This window comes from Phaethon aethereus (genome assembly GCF_964289735.1).
Source record: "Phaethon aethereus genome assembly, chromosome: W".
Lineage (NCBI taxonomy): Eukaryota > Metazoa > Chordata > Aves > Phaethontiformes > Phaethontidae > Phaethon > Phaethon aethereus.
Window position 1 is genome coordinate 31,863,619 of NC_138581.1, and position 19,997 is coordinate 31,883,615.

The 19,997-nt window shown below is 47.5% G+C and overlaps 1 protein-coding gene across 1 annotated transcript in view; it reads right to left on the minus strand.

Annotated features, from left to right (window-relative positions):
* Positions 1-12,588: 12,588 nt before the first annotated feature.
* LOC309415052 (protein FAM219A-like) overlaps positions 12,589-19,997 on the minus strand; it is a gene marked incomplete at both ends in the record, with an annotated part of 84,968 nt that continues 77,559 nt past the window's right edge. The window contains 3 exons of the mRNA XM_082012443.1: positions 12,589-12,744; positions 13,933-13,987; positions 14,356-14,436. Of these exons, the coding sequence (XP_081868569.1) occupies positions 12,589-12,744; positions 13,933-13,987; positions 14,356-14,436 (292 nt within the window). The remainder of the gene's footprint in view (positions 12,745-13,932; positions 13,988-14,355; positions 14,437-19,997) is intronic.

Below are 19,997 nucleotides of genomic sequence, written 5' to 3' on the forward strand. Positions count from 1 at the left end.
TGCCTCTGATGCTCATCACTAGTGCGGGGGGGGGGAAGATGATAGCTGCTTTGAGAAGAGAGGAGTGGAAGGAGTACGTGTGCAATATAACAAGGGTTGTGATTCTAGAACTAGCCACTGGACACGGATACCGAAGTTTACCTGTGACAACTAGCTATCCTATTGTCGCTGCTGCTTTCTCCCCTTCCTGGTCTGATGCTTCTTCAGTTTGGGAAGCTGTGGCTGTTTGACATGATGGTCAGTGCTGACTCTCCCATCCCAGTCTCCACAGTGCACATGGTGACTCAACTGCAGGATGTACAATGAGGTCTGGAATTTGCATGTTAGGCACAGACCAGCTCTGCATGTAAGTGGTGCCTGCTTTCAGAACCCTTCAGAAAGCTATTTAATGGTGGCTTATTTCCTTCTTTATTAAACTGAAGGTTCAATAACCCCTGTGGAAGGAGTAAAAATGGTTAAAAATGTGCAAAAAGGGGGGAGAAAAAAACCTTTCTGAATTTTCTCCCCTGCAAAGACTTCATCCTCTGCAAGAGTCTTTCTCCCTGCACAACTACAGCCGTACCAGCATGTCTCACAGCACCCTGCCCCAGCATGGCAAGGGCACAGCCAACAGGCTTCCCACCTGTGCCTCTGCTGTGGGTCTCCAGCCTATTTGCACATGGGCTGGCAGGCGTGGGACCTGGTGCTTGGATCCCAGACCTCCCGCAGCGCTGAGCCCAGGAGGGTGAAGGCAGCTGGCTCAGCTTGCTGGATCACACCAAGGTTTTACACTAGCCTGGCTAACCCTCAGCCCCACTGCCTTCAGGTGGGTGAAGAGAAATCCCAGCCTGCTCTCTGTCTCACCCACACGTGTCACTCTCAGTGACATGTCTGAGACAGTCACATTTTAATGAGGCTTCTTTTGTACCTTCCGCTCCCTGATGCAACCCTACCACCTGTATCACCATTTGTTACTATGGAATGGCTCCACAGGCCAGGCACAACCCAGCAAGATGGGCTCCTTCCAGGAGCAAATCTGTCTTTTGCTGGAGCAGCTTTTTACAGAAAGAGAAAGGCTCGGAGCCACCACCAGTTTCTGCTGGCAACTGGATCTGAGAAGCAGCGGGAAGAGCTACTCTCTACAGGCACCAGGGAAAGCTGCAACCTTTCCTGCTGGTGTCCATGCCGCTCTGCGATGTGGCTTGCTGCACGGTTGCATGGGCCACGGTGCTCTGCTCCATGTACTCTCAATTAGTCCTCAGCCTTTGCCTTCTCAGCAAGCTGTCAGAGGAGTGATCAGCCAGGCAGCATTTAGCTGCTGTGATCCTGGGATTTCCACCAATGTCAAGGGAGCCAAAGGAGGGGATGTAGCTGTAATTTTTTGGAAGCAATGCAGCAGCTCAGCTGCACAATACAGGGATTTAAAATACAGATGCCAGCCCCTGTGAGAAACCTGCACCTGGTTAGTCTGGCATTAATCTTCTGTAGGCAATCCCAGGTCACAACCTCTTCCTCTATGCTAAGTTGCTGGCCCTTCTGCTTCAGGGCTTGTGTGGCTCTGTAACAGAGATGGGTTTGTCTGATGAGATGTGTTTCAAGGTTTTGAGCAATCCCTCACACAGGAAAGCCTTGAAAGGAAGTGACAAGGATGCCATGTTCTCCTAGAGGTGAAAAGCACCTTAAAATGAACACCTTCCCATGCCTTCCCCTTAGGCTCAACCTAGCCCAGCTTGCCCTGTGGCATTGCCCATCTGTGCAGATGTCTCTTTTGAGACATGAGAAGTAGAAATAGGAGGGTGATGTGAAGAGTCAGCTCTGAAGGGTGGTAGAGGTCAAAGCCAGGGTATATTTGCAGTGGCACATGCAGCCTTGTGCTTTCTGAGCCAAGCGGCAGTCAGGTGACAAAGCTTGCTTCATCCTAGGTAAGAGTGGCCATACCCCGTGTGAGCTTTAAGGGAGAATTGTATAGTAAAGGAAGAGTCCAGGCAAAAGTGCCAGTTTATACCCTCAGATCATTACATGGATGCTAAAAGTAAGAGCATGAAACTGCTGTGGGAATATCCCAAAGGAGCCCTTCAATGCTCTCTTCCCTCCCATCAGCACTCACTATCCCAGTTGCACTCCTAAGTTCCTTAACTCCACTAGCAGGGGATGGTGCTGTTGGGCCACCAAATCTTCTTACACATTCTCTGTGGTAGCACACAGATTGAGAAGCCAGTTGTGCAAGAGCCAGCTGCCAAATAGCTGGGAAACACATCCTTGCAAAACATCTGTCTGCAAAGCAGTTTAATCTCTCTACTAACCTCCACCCCGCAGCCTTCTGCACATGCAAGCAATATCAGAAGGTGGCAAACAGAAGGAAAGAAGAGTTGTGATGCTGTTCTTTGTAGTACTTTGAAAATACACGTATGTCCTGGTTTCGGCTGGGATAGAGTTACTTTTCTTCCTGATAGATGGTATAGTGCTGTGTTTTGGATTTGGGATGAAAATAATGTTGATAACACACTGATGTTTTTAGTTGTAGCTAAGCAGCCAAGGACTGTTCAGCTTCTCATGCTGGCCTGCCCGTGAGAAGGCTGGGGGTGCACGGGAAGCTGGGAGGGGACACAGCCAGGACAGCTGACCCAAATTGGCCAAAGGGATATTCTGTACCATACGACGTCATGCTCAGTATATAAACTGGGGGAGTTGGCCGGGGAGGGGCCATGGCTCAGGAACTAACTGGGCATCAGTCAGCAGGTGATGAGCAATTGAGCTGTGCATCACTTGTTTTGTATATTCTTTTGCTATTATTTTCTTTTTCCTGGTTTCATGGTTTTCAATTTTTCCTGGTTTTCACTTTTTTTCAAAATTTCATGGTTTTGTAAGATGGTTCCTCCCATGGCTTGGTGTGAGTGAACTGGAAAAGACTCTAGTGAACATTTCAACAGTAAAAGAAATAATAGAAACAGTACAATAGATGCAATTCAAGCCCTACAGAAAGAGGTTTCCAGCCTATCACAGGTGATACGTCAAAACCAAATTGCATTAGATTTGTTATTGGCTTCACAGGGAGGTGTTTCTACCACCATAAACACTATCTGTTGAACAAAGCAGTCGAGTATCAACAGACTTAGAAGAGATTTGGAAACAAACTAACTAAAGTGTTACATAGAATGGCCTTAGATGACACCTCTTGGGGATTTGAAGAAGTTTGGAACAAATTAACCTCTTGGTTACCAAATTTAAAATGGATCAAAGAGATATTTGTACTCATATTAGTTGGTGGCTTGCTTGTTATATGTACTTGTATAATTCAATGTTCAATATGGTGTTGTCAGAAGAATGTGGACGATTACGTTACCTGGAGAAAGAATAAGATCAGACACAAAGTCGCAACAGGGAGATATTTCAATTGATGGACAAATGATAATAGTATGTTATGAGGGCTTGCGAAAGAATTTGCAAGAGTAATAGAAAAGGGGGGAATGAAACAAGGATCTAAAACAGTTATAAGGTCAATTTCTCCATATATATACTTTTTGGAAGGTTATTGATTAGGTGATTAGTTTAACTTTTATATAGATTTTTTTAGCCTAATAACTGTGTGGTTATGTTTAACGGCCTGTTCTCATAGTCCTTAGGCTGTATTTGCCTCAATGCTAACATTGTAACTATGTGTAAACAGTTAATCACGAGGAAAGCAGGCCTCATGAAAATTAAAACACAAGTAGAAACGGAGAAGACAGGTGGAGAGAACCAATAGGAGAAGAGTTAGGAGCAAGGACTGAGAAATTAATGAGTACAGAGAAGATATCTTAACCTTGAGCATAGAATCATCCTAGCAGGAATGCTCTAACAAGGATGATGAGAAGGAACTGCTTGGCTGAACAACACAAGGGGCAAACATCCAAGGAGAAGAAATTATCCTCAAGAGACCCGTGACCATAAAAGGGAAAAAGGAGTAGGGGGTTAACTCCCCAAACGACCACTGACGACCACTCGAGACCCCCGCGCATGCATAGTGTAGTTTTGCAACGCCAGCATTACGTAAATGTAGTAGATAAGCAAGGAGGTGGTGATTTCTTGGAAAATGTGTGAATATTCATGTCTTTAAGGTATATAAAGGATGAACTTTTGTTTCAGCGCACACATGTTAGGAGGAGATATCCCCCATGCGTCCAGCGCTGCAATAAAGATGTCTGCTTAATAACACTTTGATGTTATTGAGTTTAAATTTCTTAAGTTTGAATTTCTTTGAATCATTGGGAAAAAAACTGCTGCGCAACAACAGCAGTGGAGAGAGAGGAGTGAGAATACGTGAGAGAAACAACTCTGCAGACACCAAGGTCAGTGAAGAAGGAGGGGGAGGAGGTGCTCCATGCGCTGGAGCAGATACCCACCTGCAGCCTGTGGAGGACCCCACGCCGGAACAGGTGGATGTGCCTGAAGGAGGCTGGGATCCCATGGAGAGCCTGCATTGGAGCAGACCCCTGGCAGAACCTGTGAACCCATGGAGAGAGAGGAGCCCGCGCTGGAGCAGGTTTGCTGGCAGGACTTGTGACTCCGTGGGGAACCCACACTGGACCAGTCTGTTCCTGAAGAACTGCAGCCCGTGGGAAGGACCCACGCTGGAGTTGGAGGGACCCCACACTGGAGCAGGGGAAGAGAGTTAGGAGGAAGTAGTGGCAGAGACGACGTGTGATGAACTGACCACAACCTCCATTCCCCATCTCCCTGTGTCGCTCAGGGGGAGGAGGTAGAGAAGCCGTGAGTGAAGTTGAGCCCGGGAAGAAAGGAGGGGTGGGGGAGAAGGTGTTTTAAGGTTTGGTTTTATTTCTCATTACCCTACTCTGATTTTGATTGGCAACAAATTAAATTAATTTTCCCGAGTAGAGTCTGTTTTGTCCGTGACAGTAATTGCTGAGTGATTTCCCTGGCCTTATCTCGACCCATGAGCCTTTCGTTATATTTTCTCTCCCTTGTCCAGCTGAAGAGGGGGAGTGATAGAGCAGCTTTGGTGGGCACCTGGCACCCAGCCGGGGTCAACCCACCACAATGATATATCTGTGTGAGAATGACCCCAGCAAGCAGGTGGAACTGACAAGCGCAGAGAGGATGTGGCTGAATGGGAGCACCTTGCTACTAAAATTATATCTCTGGCTTCCCCTGCTGCTGTTTCACCTTACAGCCTTCGCTGCTGTCCCTTGGGGAGGGATATGTGGGTTTTCCCACTGTGCAGAGCCCGAACTGATGTCTGAAAAAAAACAAATTCGCCCTGAGCGACCCTCAGGGCGAGGGTCTGGGCAGACCTGCAGCAGGACCCCCACAGCCAGCCAGGGAGCTCAGCTCCCCCCTCCATCACCCGCCCCAGCTCTGGCTCCGGGGCCCCGCAGCCAGTTTGCAGGGTTTTATCTCTGCCTGTGGTGGGTTGATCTTGGCTGGACACCAGGTGCCACCAAGCCCCTCTATCGCTCCCCTCCTCAGCAGGACAGTAGGGGGAAAAAAAAACATTTAAAAAAACCCCAAACCCAAACACATGGGTCAAGATAAAGGCATTTTAATAAGCAGAAAGCAAAGGCCGCGTACGGAAGCAAAAGAAAACAAAAGATTTACTCTCTACTCCCCATCAGCAGGCAATGTCCAGCCACTTCCCGGGAAGCAGGGCTTCAGTACGCGTAGCGGTTGCTCCGGAAGACAAACATCGGAAAACGAATACCCCCCTCTCCTCCTCCTTTCTCTTAGCTTTTATTGCTGAGCTGACATCATATGGTATGGAATATCCCTTTGGCCGGTTTGGATAAGCTGTCCTGGCTGTGTCCCCTCCCAAGATCTTGCCCACCCCCAGCCTACTGGTGGGGGGAAATGTTGCAGAGACATCCTTGATGCTGTGGAGTGCAAAGTGCAAAGTGCAGCACTATGAGGGCTGCTGTGGGGAAATTTAACTCCATCTCAGCCAGACCCAATACACTGCTGTGACCTGTGACAGCGCTTAAACTCATCTCGGTGGGGATAATTCTCCCTAAAGAGAAAACGAGCCTGTGACGGCATGGCCAAGTGCAGGGTTTCATCAGATGCATCCCACGCCCCTCCAGGCGCTCCTATGGAACTTTGCCTTTCCTTGCCAGGCCAGCCATGCATCCTCCTCCGCCTCCCAGCCCTGTTGAAGGCAGCCCGCCAGCCTGCTTAGCATTCAGTGCTCATTGCTGGGAGCAACTGCAGCTGCTAAGGAGCCAAGCTTGGTGGCTGCGAGCATCTTGGTCCAGTGTCATCCCCCTCATCTTGGCTCGTCATATGATTTCTCCTAAGGGATAGCCGCTGAGCGGGGACCACATCTCCAAGATGATCCTTTGCGGATAAGCCAGCTGCCAAGTCTCAGGAGCCAAGACAAAAGAGTTTTTCTCTTCCCAGCAGGTTTTTCTGCTGTGAATGACAGAGAAAGGAGGAAAAGCAAGCTGCCTGGCACTCCTCAAGGGCAAAAGGTTTCGGGGCTCCCCTCCGTGCAACAGTCAGCAGGTGATGAGCAATTGAGCTGTGCATCACTTGTTTTGTATATTCTTTTATCTTTTTTTTTTTCCTATTGAAATGTCTTTATCTCAGCTCACGAGTTTTACCTTTTTTTTCCGATTCTCCCCCCCCTCCCGCTGGGGGGGATGGGGGTGAGCGAACGGCTGTGTGGTTGTTTTAGCTACCTGCCGGGTTAAACCACAGCAATGTAAAACTTCCATAGCATGCCTTTTGCATCTTGCTTGCAGAGCTATCCTGTCAGTGGTGCCTGCCACACAGTTGGCAACATCCATGCAGGGTGTTGGTAGCATCTTGGGAAGGCAGCTTTCTCCTCTGTGCTGCAGAAGGGAATGGACATCAAGAGGGGATGTGACTTGCCTGAGGTTAGAGCAAACATGTAGTATGTGCCAACAGCAGCAAGGGACCCCAGATCTCATTTCTGTGGTCTAACAGTGCAGCAGACTCTCCACAGTAGTATCTGGCTGCGGTGCCAGCTCAGGGACATGGTGTTTCTGGTGTGTGCATCTGAAAGTGAGCTTTGCTCCCTGCTGTTATCAGCACTGTACCGAGATAGATTAACTCAGACAACTGGGATCTGCCCTAGGCCAAGACAGCACTTGGCAACCTTTCTAGTTACTGCTTGTTTTCCTTTTCCTGTCGTTCCATCTGGTGCCCAGCTGGGTCCTTCCTTTCTTGAAAAGCATCTTCATGTTTCTGTTGAGTCACATACAGGGCGCTGTACTTTTCAAGCCTCCTGCATGCCATTGTACAGCTTGCAGGCCAGCCTGAGGACACACTCTGCATGGAGAGGAAAGGATACTTCTCAGGATCACGGACCAATGTGTCAGCCAGCACACAGCTGAGCAGAGCGGGTGCCTCCTTTTGAGAAAGGAGCCAGAGAGACAAACCAGAAGCAGCTGAAGTCCATCCTGTCTGTGGGGGAGTACAGCGTCCTGAAGTCCCTTTCAAAGTCTGTGCAGCAGGCTTGACCGCCTGCTTTTGCAGTCAGAAGGCATCTGCAGGCAAGACAGTCAGAACAGAATAGCAGACCCAATGGCCAAGCGTACACGTTGGGGATAGGCATGCAGCAACGTCAGATATGATCCAGTGGCTCTTCCAAGGGTCACCTTCAAGATATGTCTGATAAGACATCAAATGAGCCTTTGGGATGGTCATCTGGACATCAGCCTTCTTTCGGCCAAAGGTTATTATACAACCACCAGAAAAGCAGACTAGACCATCCTATCTAGAGACCTTCCTCAACACTAGGAGGATATTCCCCCTCACACAGACATCTGGAAATAGGGAGCTTGCAGACTGACTGCAGAGATAGAGTTGAATGCTGAGACACTGGAGTCCAAAGTCAGCTTGAAACAAGGATCTAAAACAATTATAAGGTTTCAGCATGTGTCACTAATCAACTCAAAGTTTTGCAAATTCCTTAATATATGGAAGGTTATCGATTACATGATTAGTTTGACTTTAGTATAGAATTCTTTAGCCTAATAACTATGTGATTATGTTTAACGGCCTACTCTCATAGTCCTTAGGCTGTATTTGCCTCAATGCTAACATTGTATCTATGTGTAAACGGTTAATCACGACTAAAGCAGGCCTCATGAAAATTAAAACGAAGAAGAGTTAAGAGCAAGGACTGAGAGATTAAAGAGAACAGAGAAGATATCTTAACCTTGAGCATAGAGACAGACTGGCAGGAATGCTCTAACAAGGATGATAAGAAGGAACCACTTGGCTGGACAACAGAAGGGGCAAACATCCAAGGAGAAGCAATTATCCTCAAGAGACCCGTGACCATAAAAGGGAAAAAGGAGTAGGGGGCTAACTCCCCAAACGACCACTGACGACCACTCGAGACCCCCGCGCATGCGTAGTGTAGTTTTGCAACACCAGCATTACGTAAATGTAGTAGATAAGCAAGGAGGCGGTGATTTCTTGGAAAATGTGTGAATATTCATGTCTTTAAGGTATATAAAGGATGAACTTTTGTTTCAGAGCACGCATGTTAGGAGGAGATATCCCCCATGCGTCCAGCGCTGTAATAAACATACCTGCTTTATAACTCTTTTGAGTTGTGAAGTTTGTTTCCGCATGTCAAGCTCACATTAAAGGGCGAAATTAACATCTGATAAAAGGATGATAGGACATTGATAAGACAAGGGGTAATGGTTTTAAACTAAAAGAGGGTAGATTTAGTCTACATATAAGGAAGAAATTTTTCACAATGAGGGTGGTGAAGCACTGGAACAGGGTGCCCAGAGAGATGGTAGATGCCCCATCCCTGGAAACATTCACGGTCAGGTTGGACCGGGCTCTGAGCAACCTGACCTAGTTGAAGATGTCCCTGCTCATTGCAGGGAGGTTGGACTAGAGGACCTTAGAAGGTCCCTTCCAACCCAAAGATTCTATGATTCTCTGAAAAGGAAAGGATTTGCTTAAACTCAGGTAATTTGGTGACTAAAATTACATAAAATCCTAACAAAAAGCCAGTCTGGCTTTAGGAGGCATCAAATGCAAATTCCTTTGTGGAGGCACCAGCATCAATATAAGGAAGCTATCCTATTTGCATGGTAATTTAGATGGACAGTGGTGCAGTCTTTCATACTCCCTGGCTCTCTTCCCCTTGGTATTCTGTACGACTTTGGACAGAAAATGAGGCCTGAGAAGATCATCTGGTTTGGTGCAAAGTCTGGAACAAGGAACAATTTGCTTTATTGCAAGCAATCTGCAGTTAGGAGAGTGCCCAGCAGCTCTGCAGATTTTAGGGCTCTATAATGCTGTGACAGAGAGTCAGGGTCCATGCTCTTTGCTTTTGCCTTCTCCGGGCCATGGCAGCAGAGACTGGTTTAAGGAGAGCAGTGCCGGAACGGCCACATATCTATACACCTTCCTGGGAAGTCACCACAGCATAACCTCCAACAAGGGCACAAGGAAAACCTTCTGGCTGAAGCAAAGGTCTGAACATGAGACCAGATAGGGAGAGCCAGCCCAATCTGCGGTTAATACATACTGCCAGGCCGTCCATCATATTCCATAACAACCCAACAAACATGCCCCATGGTCATAACCTGCTTAAGGGTTCAGAAGGGTTAGTGTTCAATTTTCTATGATAGCCACATGTGCATTGCCTTAATCCATTCAGCCTTCCTGATAATGACCCTACACAGGTAACTACTTTTCCCCACTCTTTCTACTTTATTCCCTTAATAAAATATATGAACACAAAGCATAGAGGAGAAGCCAAAAAATTGCCATTTTATGGTCCTGTACTGTCATGCCAAAACAGCTATTTGTGCAACCAACTCCTTCTGTGTGCAGTGAAAAACACTTGGCTTGTGCTTGTGTCTGTATTTGGAGGAAGCACTGGGTGTAGTTAACGTTTAAATTCATCTCCCTCCCTCCCAGGAACCCTAAAGGGTTGTGCTGGAAGCAGGTGCACATCACACAATGCAAAGGGCTGAGGGAGGTTGCAGGGTTGCAGGGTTGGGGAATGCCTCAGGGCACATGGCAGGCAAAAACCAGCAATAGGAGGCAATAAAAGGACTTGGTCGTGGTGCCATGGGGCAGTGGTTATCAGGGAAGGTCTGTCCTTCAGAGGGGAGGCATTAGCCCTGGGAGATACAGTCTCAGCAAGCTTCATTCTGTCTTTGAACATGATAGCAGCATGACGGAGACCTATGGGACCTGCAGTCTCCCAAGGTTAACCTATGTAAACAGATGCCTCGTTGCTCTAGCAGGCACACTGAAATGCTCCGAGCTCCTGAGCAAGAGCTGTGGGAAAGGCTGGGTGTGTGTAGCCCAGCTGGAAGGCACAGAGACTGACCCAGGAGGATAAATGCAATTAAGATGTTGCATGGTACCAGTGCTGAACTGCAAAGTCCTGCTTTAGAAGAGTGAACATTTAAGGAGACTCGGCTATGTCCTATAGGGTTTGGTTTGACCATGGGGTTTCTGTTAGGTTTTGGCTACATTCTCCATTTAAAAAAAACCCAACTCCTTAAGGAATGCTTTTTCCCTTTTATCTGTTCTCCCTACACAGTGTTGTTAGAGCTCTTCTTCCCCCCCCCCCCCGACAAGTTGCTAACCTCACACCTGAGCTAGCACTGGAGAGGAAAGCAGGCACACGAAGGAAGAAGCGAAAAGCGAAGACTTGAGGACCTGATGCTTTGTGCTTCTTTAGAAACATTTTGGAAATATTCCCTCTCAGCATTACCAGGCGATGAGAAGGGGAGAGAAATTCAATTGAGAAACACTCTTTTCCTAGAGGAGTTGGAAAGTTAACCAGCACTTCTGCATGAGGAGGCAGGGGTGCTCAGTAAACAGCACTGCTCAGTCCTCTTTCTGTGGCCTGGAGCCAGGGTGGCAGTGGGCAAACACAGCTTTAACGGTTGCCCACAGCCAGCTAGTGAATAATAAAGCCCAGGAGTCCTGTGTGCCTGCTCTTTTGCTCATGCTGTGGATGACACCGTGCCTTGCACTGCACAGACTGAAAACCCACAATGTTAAATAAGTGTCCTCCTAATCACAAAGAGGACTTCTTAAAGACTCAGCTCATTACGTGAAGATTTCAGGCGGGGGATCTGTCCTTCGGGGTGGAGCTCAGGCTCTGTCTTGCGACTCAGGGGTATTCTGATGGGAAGCTCAGAATTGCCCTTGCTTTCTCCTTTCCCCAGGCTCTAAAGCAAGCGCTGATGCAAGGCAGGTGGTCCTTCCTCCTGGCAGAGCAGGAAAACACACAGTCGTGCCTGTGGCAAAAGATTTCATCTCTGAGAAAAATGCCAGCCCATCCGTCACCTGAGTCCTCTGTATGCTGAAGCCAGTAAGACCGGCCAGGGAGAGGACATGTTTCCTAATTCCAGAAATAATTTTGCATTCAAAACAGTCTGCTGGTGAACTGGCAATTCAGTCCAGCCATCTAATGTAATGCCAGGTTTCCTGACTATTCCAGCACCAAATAAACACAATTGCTCCTGATGTGGGACATCTCTAACACAGACCAAGCCTGGTTCACAAGTGGGCAGAGATGGAATAAACAGTAGTTTCCTCTCATGGGTTTTTTTCAGCTGAAGCTGTTCATAATCTTGCTGTTGCTGAACCCCCTCCTAAAGTCTGACACTACCACAGAGATGCCTTCAGTGTTAACAAATCTCTCCCACAGGCACCAAGAGAGGCAGTGTCAAGAGAATATCAACAGCCAAGCTCTGTAAAAACGTGCTTTCTTCAATTAGCTTTTCTGGCACTGACCTTCAGACTGCACAGCTCTAGTCCTATCTTGTGCAGGACTCATTTTTTCTTAGTTGAACAATAAGATTTTTGGAAGCAGATGGGTCTCACAGGAATGAAGTATAGGTTGAAGTCAGTATACGTGACTGGACTGAACTCAGTAGTATGGTATTCTCAGGCAAGGACTGAATCCCTGAGGAGCATGGATGGATTGCAGATCGAATCTGATGTGTTTGGTGATAATTTAATGTGGAGCTAAGGATAGATTGCATTGGATATGTGACACGACAGCTCTAGCTAGTACTGACTCACAGTGAAATGCCACCTATTTGTCCTCTTTGCAAGTGAATGAATTGTGTCATGCTAGTCCTGGCTAGCCTTGCCATAAGAAAGGATGCCCTGCTCCATTCCCATTCCTGTGCCCCAGTTATGGTATAATTTTGGTTATGCAAACAAATCAGGTTTAGTGAATGAATTAAGAACTGACCTCCTCCCGACACCTCAGACTCACCCCTGGTCTTGTAGATGGATTGGTTTCAGTGGGCAGGAGTAACTGCAGCCCCATCTGACCCTTCCCATTCTGGAACAGACACCTTACAAAACATCTCCAGTGCCTACACAAACCAAAGAGGTATCTCTGGACCCTCCTGCATTTGCTCTCCAGACCAGTCGGTTCTGCCAGGCACTGCCTGGTACTTTGAGCAACTTCTCTTTTGTTTATCCATAGTTTAAAATAACTTATTAACCAATCATAAAATGAATTTTTTGGTTTCTCCTGGATCCATGAACACAAAGAGGTGCACATCCTGCCATAGGAGGAAGCAATGGCTGTTAAGTTTTACAGTTATAGTGGAAAGCACTGATCACAGCCTGCCAGCCTCACTACTGGATGTGACAGGCGGTGGAGGAGGTGGCTTGGCAACACATACAGGTAGGGTTGACCGATTTAGGGGGGATTAGGTCGAGGTCCTCGTCATCTGGGATCTCATCTAACCGGTACCCATCCTTTAGCAGCTGGATGTTCAAGTCTTGGTTGATCTGCTACAGACAAAGAGACAAACAGTCAAACACTTGAGACTTCTTTCTTCTGATGGTTGGAAGAGGAAGGAGGTCCTTTATTCTGGAATATATTTCCCTATCATTAGCAGCTGCCCCATCAATGAAAGAGTCCCAGGTTTTGACCATAGGTGAGGGCTGCCTTCTGTTGTTCTAACTTCTTCCAGACTAGGAATATCTAGAGTGAGATATTCCAGAGTAGCAAGTCGATACACTAGTTTACTCTGGAATAATCTTTCCATGAAGATGAGTCCTCATTTAAAGTAATGTAATAATACGACAATAAACTGACTGGCAGCTGGGCAGTCCCTCCTCTCAGTCTGGGGCACTACAGCAGTTGAAAGGTGGTAAGGCCTCTTGGCTTTTTGTAATCTCGGAGTCATGTGCTGTCTGGGTGAACAACACTTCATCAGGGCCCAGAGATGGCCCAGATCATTTGATCTGGTCCCTGCTCTTGGCCATTTCTCTGTGTTTCAGGGGTATTTTGCCCAAGGAAGGGATACAAGGGGGAAGAGTTCCCAGTGGCTTGTGTGCAGAATGGCTACTCAAGCACCCTGGATGTAAAATCAGATCCCGCAGAAGCAGTAGCCAGAGTCTGAACAACTAATTCACAAGAGAGCTTGGGAATATATTCAGAAACAATGCAGAGGGATTAACAAGCCTGAGCTTCCCTGCCTTTTCTCTTTGAAAAGGCAAGAGTTCATATCTGCAAGTCCTCCCCGGAATTTCTGGTGCTCCAAGTAAACACGCACTGGGTGACCCTGACCCTCACAAGAACTGGAAATCACAGCACACCCTCAGATTCTTTATTTGTGTCCTTGGCAAGTAGATGGTTGCTGAGTTGCCGCGACAGACAAGTTGATGCTTTTGCACCACATGGGCCAACACTGCAGGACTGAGCAGAACTGGGAAAAGCTTGAGCGAAGCCAAAGGTATCTGTGAAAACAGCCGACGGGCAGATCTGTGTCTGTGCCAGGGAAGCGTGGGGACGGAGCCAACTGGATCATTGGGGAAGAAACATGACATGGTTTCTGCCATGGCCCCTTCCAGGCTCAGAGAGTCTACACCACTGGTAAATTCCTTCTGGCAGCACAAGGCCACTCTAAGTCGTTTCTGGCTGCTCTACTATTAGCATTCATGGCAAGGATGGCAGGAAGGAGTATAACTCACCTCAGCTGATGAGTATCCCGAGGAGGAATATCTGGACATGTCAAAGTCATCATCACTGCAGGGAAGGACAAGATACAGCAAAGAAGGAAACAACAGTTAGAGAGACCTGTATTCCCTGGTTAGCCCTATCTTTCTCATGCTGTGAGGCTGTACTTTAGGCATAGAGAAGTTACATCAAGGGAGTCTGGAGAGCAACTTTCATCTGTGACCCTCAGACCTTTCCATCAAAGCGCTCTTTACTCACGTCTCTTCCTACTTGTTTACACACACAGACTCGTTATGGCATATGCCAAAAGGCACAGCAAGGAAGAGAGCGAGTGGCCTGCGAGAGCAGTTTCAGCAGGAATTAGCTTCGGTGCTGCACTCTGGCATGAAAACTTGCTTGCACCGTAATATATATCATCTTATTAACACTTTGCATACCTGTCCGTATCCAGGGTTACCAGTGGTTTTTCATCTGGACTCTGATCTAATGACGAATAGCCCTTATTGGGAACGACGAGCCTGAAATAATTAAATGCTGTCCGTTAACCACACAGTAAAGCTCAGTACCACACACAGTCTAGAGCAAAGCCATATGATAGTTAGGCTTTCCCTGTTTCACTTCCTTGCAAGTCCTCCCTTATCAGTGGAGACATTTAAATGGGTGCAATTCAGAGGAAGCAGGCTGTGTCTCTGGGTAGTTCAGAGAAGTTTCACAGGGATGAACACTGGACATGCCTTGGGAACACACTCCTCCCTGGAAGAAAAAACAGTTGGGACACTCCACACTTCATTCTGGTGAACCTGTTCGGCTAGCACTGCTTGTCGTATCAGATTGCTCATTTTTGTGTTGCTTCTTTTTCCCTAGCACTGAGTACGTGACACTAGCAATAAATAAATGGGAGAAAGAGGCTAGGGGAAGGCAGAGGTTTGGTGCTCCTACTGTTCTACTATTGGAAATCAGGGATTTGGTCTTTCTGTATGAGTCCCTACCCAGCCCCCATAACACAGCACTTTTGAGGTCTCACTCCTAAATTTAGTAATATGAGAAATATGAGCTGGTGGGTGCAGAGCCCAGTCAGACTAGCACTTTTAAAATCCCATTATTTTATAATGACCCTCACTTCATCAGAAGTATTACAAAGGCTGATGATGACTTTGCACCTTTAATTGCCTGAGAGAGTTTGTGTAATGGAATACAGGCTTCAGAGCTTCTAGGGTAAGGAAAATAATACATTAATTAAATGGTATCCAGTTCACAACAGAGTTCTTTCATCCACAAAACTGCACAAAGACTTTGGTTCATATTTAAAATAAGATCAACCAAACCAAGCAAATGGAAGAAGATTCTACATTCAGCAGGTGGGAACAGTAAGACTGATGAAAATCTCCTTGTTCAGTGGCTTAATTCAGGTTTTCTTCCAAATGAAGAATTGGTCTTTAACAACACACAATGATGCACAATGATGCCTCACTAAGAGTTTAGAAAATATAAATCTAAAGATGATAATCCATCTCATCCATGCTCCAACTGCACTCTAACCACCTGCAATGTTCTTCTGCTTCTGCTCAGAAAATTTCAGGAAGCCATTACAATTTTAGCAATACAAAGGTCTGCAGGCTCAGGGAGAGTAAAACGTATCAAGTGTTATCACAAAGCAGATGTATAGGCTCACGACTAGTTGTATTTTCTTATTATGTTCATTGAAACGCAAGATTAAAGAAATTAATTTTAAAACTGATACAGAATTTCCAACCTGTAGCAACAGGGAACTGGAGAAAATGGGATCCATTTGAAAAATTCAGTACCTCTTCCCATAGCACTGAGACGCTGCTCCTAAAGCACATAGTAAGGAAGTCAAGAAGCAAGATGTCTGGAAATAAAACTGAAGCTGTGATCTGGCAGCAGCAGCTTGCTCACACACATATCATAAGTACTGACTTCCATGCTCACTCTCCAGTTTTCAAGTCAGTGCTCCATATGTACTCACTGACGGTTGTTACTATATCATGAGTGAACAAAGCACTATCAGGGGATCTAGGAGAAGAGCCCTTTGTGGTGCTATTTAATTGATTAAAAAAATCACTACATCTTTTTCTTGAGAAATGTCTTTTTTCTTAATAACACAGAACTTCATTTTTTCTGCAACATAAACAGCGATTAATGTCTTTGCCCCGACCTAAATCTTTCCCTTGCATCCTGATTGTCCTTGTTTTCGCTTCCCACTGTCCTTGGAACAAAACCAGATTGCAGTTGTAGCTTCCTTGATCCACAGGTGTCCTAGTATGAGCTTCTTGTCTTGGGGGTTTTGCTCATGTTCGAGGGCAAAAGGCTTCGGGGCTCCTCCCCTTCCCCGGAGGGGGGTTCGGTGAATGACAGAGGAAGGGGGAAAAGCAAGCTGCCTGGCAGTCCTTTCGGGGCTCCCCCTGCCCCCGTGCTGGCAGACCATGGAGCTTTTCAGGCTGAGCCTGGGCTGTATTTGCCTCCTCCCTTGGCTTGAGGGTATGTTTCTCCTCCTTTGGGGTAGCTGGAAAGCGGGAAGCAAACTGCCTCCTGGGTTTTAACCCAATTTCCTGCTGAAGTGTTACTTGGGCTGCAAAGCTCTGAACCCACCAGCTGTAAAACAAGTGCCTGCAGGTGCATTTCAAGGCAGCATTTAAAATAGGGTTAAACGCAGGGGTACAGGAGAATGAGGGACAGGCTGGCAAGGTGCTGGGATGGCTTGGCCAGGGACACCGTGGCATCATCCCAGCCGCTTTTATAAAGTGGTTTTAAACTGCTAAGAGGAGTGGGTGAATAAATCTGCTCTGGGGGAGAGGCAGGCACTAAGCCACCTCCCGAGTGCTGTGTTTGCTCCCTGCCCCCAGCTGCTACTTCCCTAGCAGGTTTGGTTAGGACCTGGAGGTGACACCATGGTGGGATGCCAGCAGAGCAGGACAGCCTTCGGGCTTGTCCTGGTTTCAGCCAGGATAGAATTGGTTTTCTTCACAGAAGCTAGTGTGAGGCTATGTTTTGGATTTGGGATGAGAAACTGTTGATAACGTGCTGATGTTTTGGGTTGTTGCTAAGTAGCCAAGGACAGTCCAGCTTCTCGTGCTGGCCTGCTAGCAAGAAGGCTGGGGGTGCACGGGAAGCTGGGAGGGGACACAGCCAGGACAGCTGACCCAGACTGGCCAAAGGGATATTCCCTACCATACGACGTCATGCCCAGTACATAAACTGGAGTTAGCCGGGGGGCGGAAATCGCTGCTCGGGGATGGGCTATCGATCGCCAGGTGGTGAACAATTGCTGTATTGGGCATCACTTGTTCTTGTACATTCCTTTGTCGGTATTATTATTGTTGTTATCATTGTTGTTTCCTTCTCTCTTGCTGTCCTATTAAACTGTTTTTATCTCAACCCACGAGTTTTTCCCCAATTCTCTCCCGTCCCACTGGGGGAAGGGGGAGTGAGCGAGCGGCTGCGTGGTGCTTAGTTGCCGGCTGGGGCTAAACCACGACAGGGCTCTTGCTCTTTCTCTTTGCTCTAATAAAGATCTTGTCCAGTGTTAGAAGACAGTGGTTCTTTACTGCTGCCACACAACAGGAGCCCCATGGCTATGTTTTATTAGTAAATTAAGGAGGATCATAGGATGTTTCCCAGCAGACTTCCTTTACTTTCCAGTGAAATGCATTTGGTGCAATTGCACGATCAGCTGCTGCAGTTCAGCTAGACTGCTAATAAAACCACAACTGTTTTGCAAGAAAGGAATTTAGCTCCCCAATACCTGGCAATGCCCAAAGCAAGCTCAAAGAGCAGAGAGCAAATGTGTTCTTTGCTTGAGGCTGATCTCCCTCTGCAGCAGCCTCTCCCCATCCTGTCCTGCCTGGAGCTGCTGAGTTTTAAGGCTGCCAGCAGGACAGAGGTGCTTGCTCTCAACAGACCTTAGAGGGTTCGGTTTCCTGCTGGAAACTGGAAATCCTGGAATTGCCTAAGTTGGTTCTGACAGTGGTTTCTTTGGAAAGTCCCTGCAAGCAGGGAGGGAGCTGAAGTGTCTTCTTAAGAAGTGAAGCCTAACAGCAAGCCAGTGAGGTACGCTGGGTGGTGGGAACCCAGCCTTGGGCACTAGCAGGATCTGTGCACGTACAAGCAGAAAGAAAACTGCTGCAATAATACTGCGTTTAACACTGACTCTTGATTCTCACGCACTGAACGTGAGGCTGGTGGCAGCTCTGCTGGGCAGCCTGTCCTGGATCCCATATCCTGGGGGGCCGTTCTACTCCCCCCCAATCCCATGTGCGCTGCTGGCTGCTCCCTGACCCCTCACACTCCAGTCTCCTAAGGCAGCCCTAAGCATCTCGCATGGAAGAGGCAGAAAGGCCAAGCTCATTGATACTTCTCCTCCTCTATATACTTTTCCAGCCTCCAACTATTTTCTGCTCAAGGGGGTTTCCTGACCCTGGTGTGTTTAACTCTTCAGTGGCTATCAGATCTCCTCCCTTGGTTTGCGCAGGCCTTCCCCGGCAGCAAGGATGCACGGCTGCTATGTGCAGAGCCACCTCCTGCACGCTGTGAGCCTTCCCATGGTGTCCCATCTGGGACCAGTCCCTGACCAGTCAGCCCCTGCCCATCCTCTCCAGGCCTCTCTGGATTTTATAGACCTCCGTCATATCCCCCTCCAGGGACTGATTTTCCCCATATGCAACAGCTTCGTGTTGACCTTACCAACCTCCCCTGCTTCCCACCATTTACCCATGTGTTCTTCCATGCCAAAACCTTTCTTCTTCTCCTATGGCTGCTCTGCTCCCTTGGAGGCCTTTGCTGAGATACTTGGTCAAAAGTGGACCTCGGAGTAACGTAGAAAGCTATGAAGCCTTGTTGGTCAACCAAAAGCAAGATATTCTTAAGAAAACAGCAATGATTGGGAAAAAAACACAGGCCGATGTGGTTGCCAGAAGCAACAGCTGGGAACTACTCTTGGAGAGCCATGCTACTGGAAAGTAATCTGAGTGCCGATCAAGAAGCATTTGCGATTGAGTACTTGCACTGACGAGTTGTTCGCCAGCTAATTACTGGCGGTTACCAGTAGGCTTTGTTGACTTCTCTATAAAAATGACACAGCTTGATAAGAGCTGATCTGTTGTCCAAAGTGATGGAAGTTGTGCTCCCATAAACCCAGAACTCCCAGTTGCCAGGTAGCTTCTCACCCAGCTTCAGTTCTGCCTGTTCTGCTCCCTCCTCTCCATATTGGCCACATCCACTCACCTGTCATGGAAATTTGTGTCCCTGAACTTTACATCCAAGTAAGCACGGTCATAGCCTGAGGGAGGACCAGGGCAAAATAAAGCTAATGTTGGTTCCAGTCAACAGCTTGTTTTGCAAAAAACCCAAATCTCACCTCCTGCCATGCTGGTCTTGGGCATGAAGTCAGGCAAAATAGACTACAGAGTGCCAATCTCACTGCTTCCCCGTGCACATCTGGATTTCCTGCCTTTGACCAAATACATCTGGGTCATCACACCCCTCTTAAAACAGCAAGTGTCTTCCAGCTGTTTTTAATTTCCTCATCCCATGGACCTGGGCTGGTCTCCTGGGCTGGCAGCAGAGAGGGACTTGCTCCCTTGGATGGGGGGAGATCTTTTCATAAGAAGGAATTATTGCTGGGCTGCATTCAAGTCTGCTCCTGCTCACTTATTCAGGGCCTTGTTTGTCCATACCTGACAGCATCTCAAGCTGCTTGTTTTAGTTAGATTCAATGTAATGTTCCTACAAGTGATCTTACCAGGCAACGTCTTGCACCAAGCTCCATCTGCACGGGGAACCCTCCTGCCTTAACTGGGAGCTTCCCTCCTTTTGCCACTGCATCTTCTCATTTCTATCTGGTCCCGACCCTCTGCAGGAGGTAGAAACAGCCTGCCGGGCCCCGGGGCCCAGGTCAGCACAGAAACAGCTTCCCCTCCTGTTCAGAAGAGACATTTGGCTGCATTTTTGCTCATGGCAGGATATGATAACTTCAGGCCATCGCAGTAAATTGCGCCTGTTGCTATGCTAGTCACATGAAAGTCCCTTCTGCCTTCATCCAATGCCTTTCTAGACTGCCTGG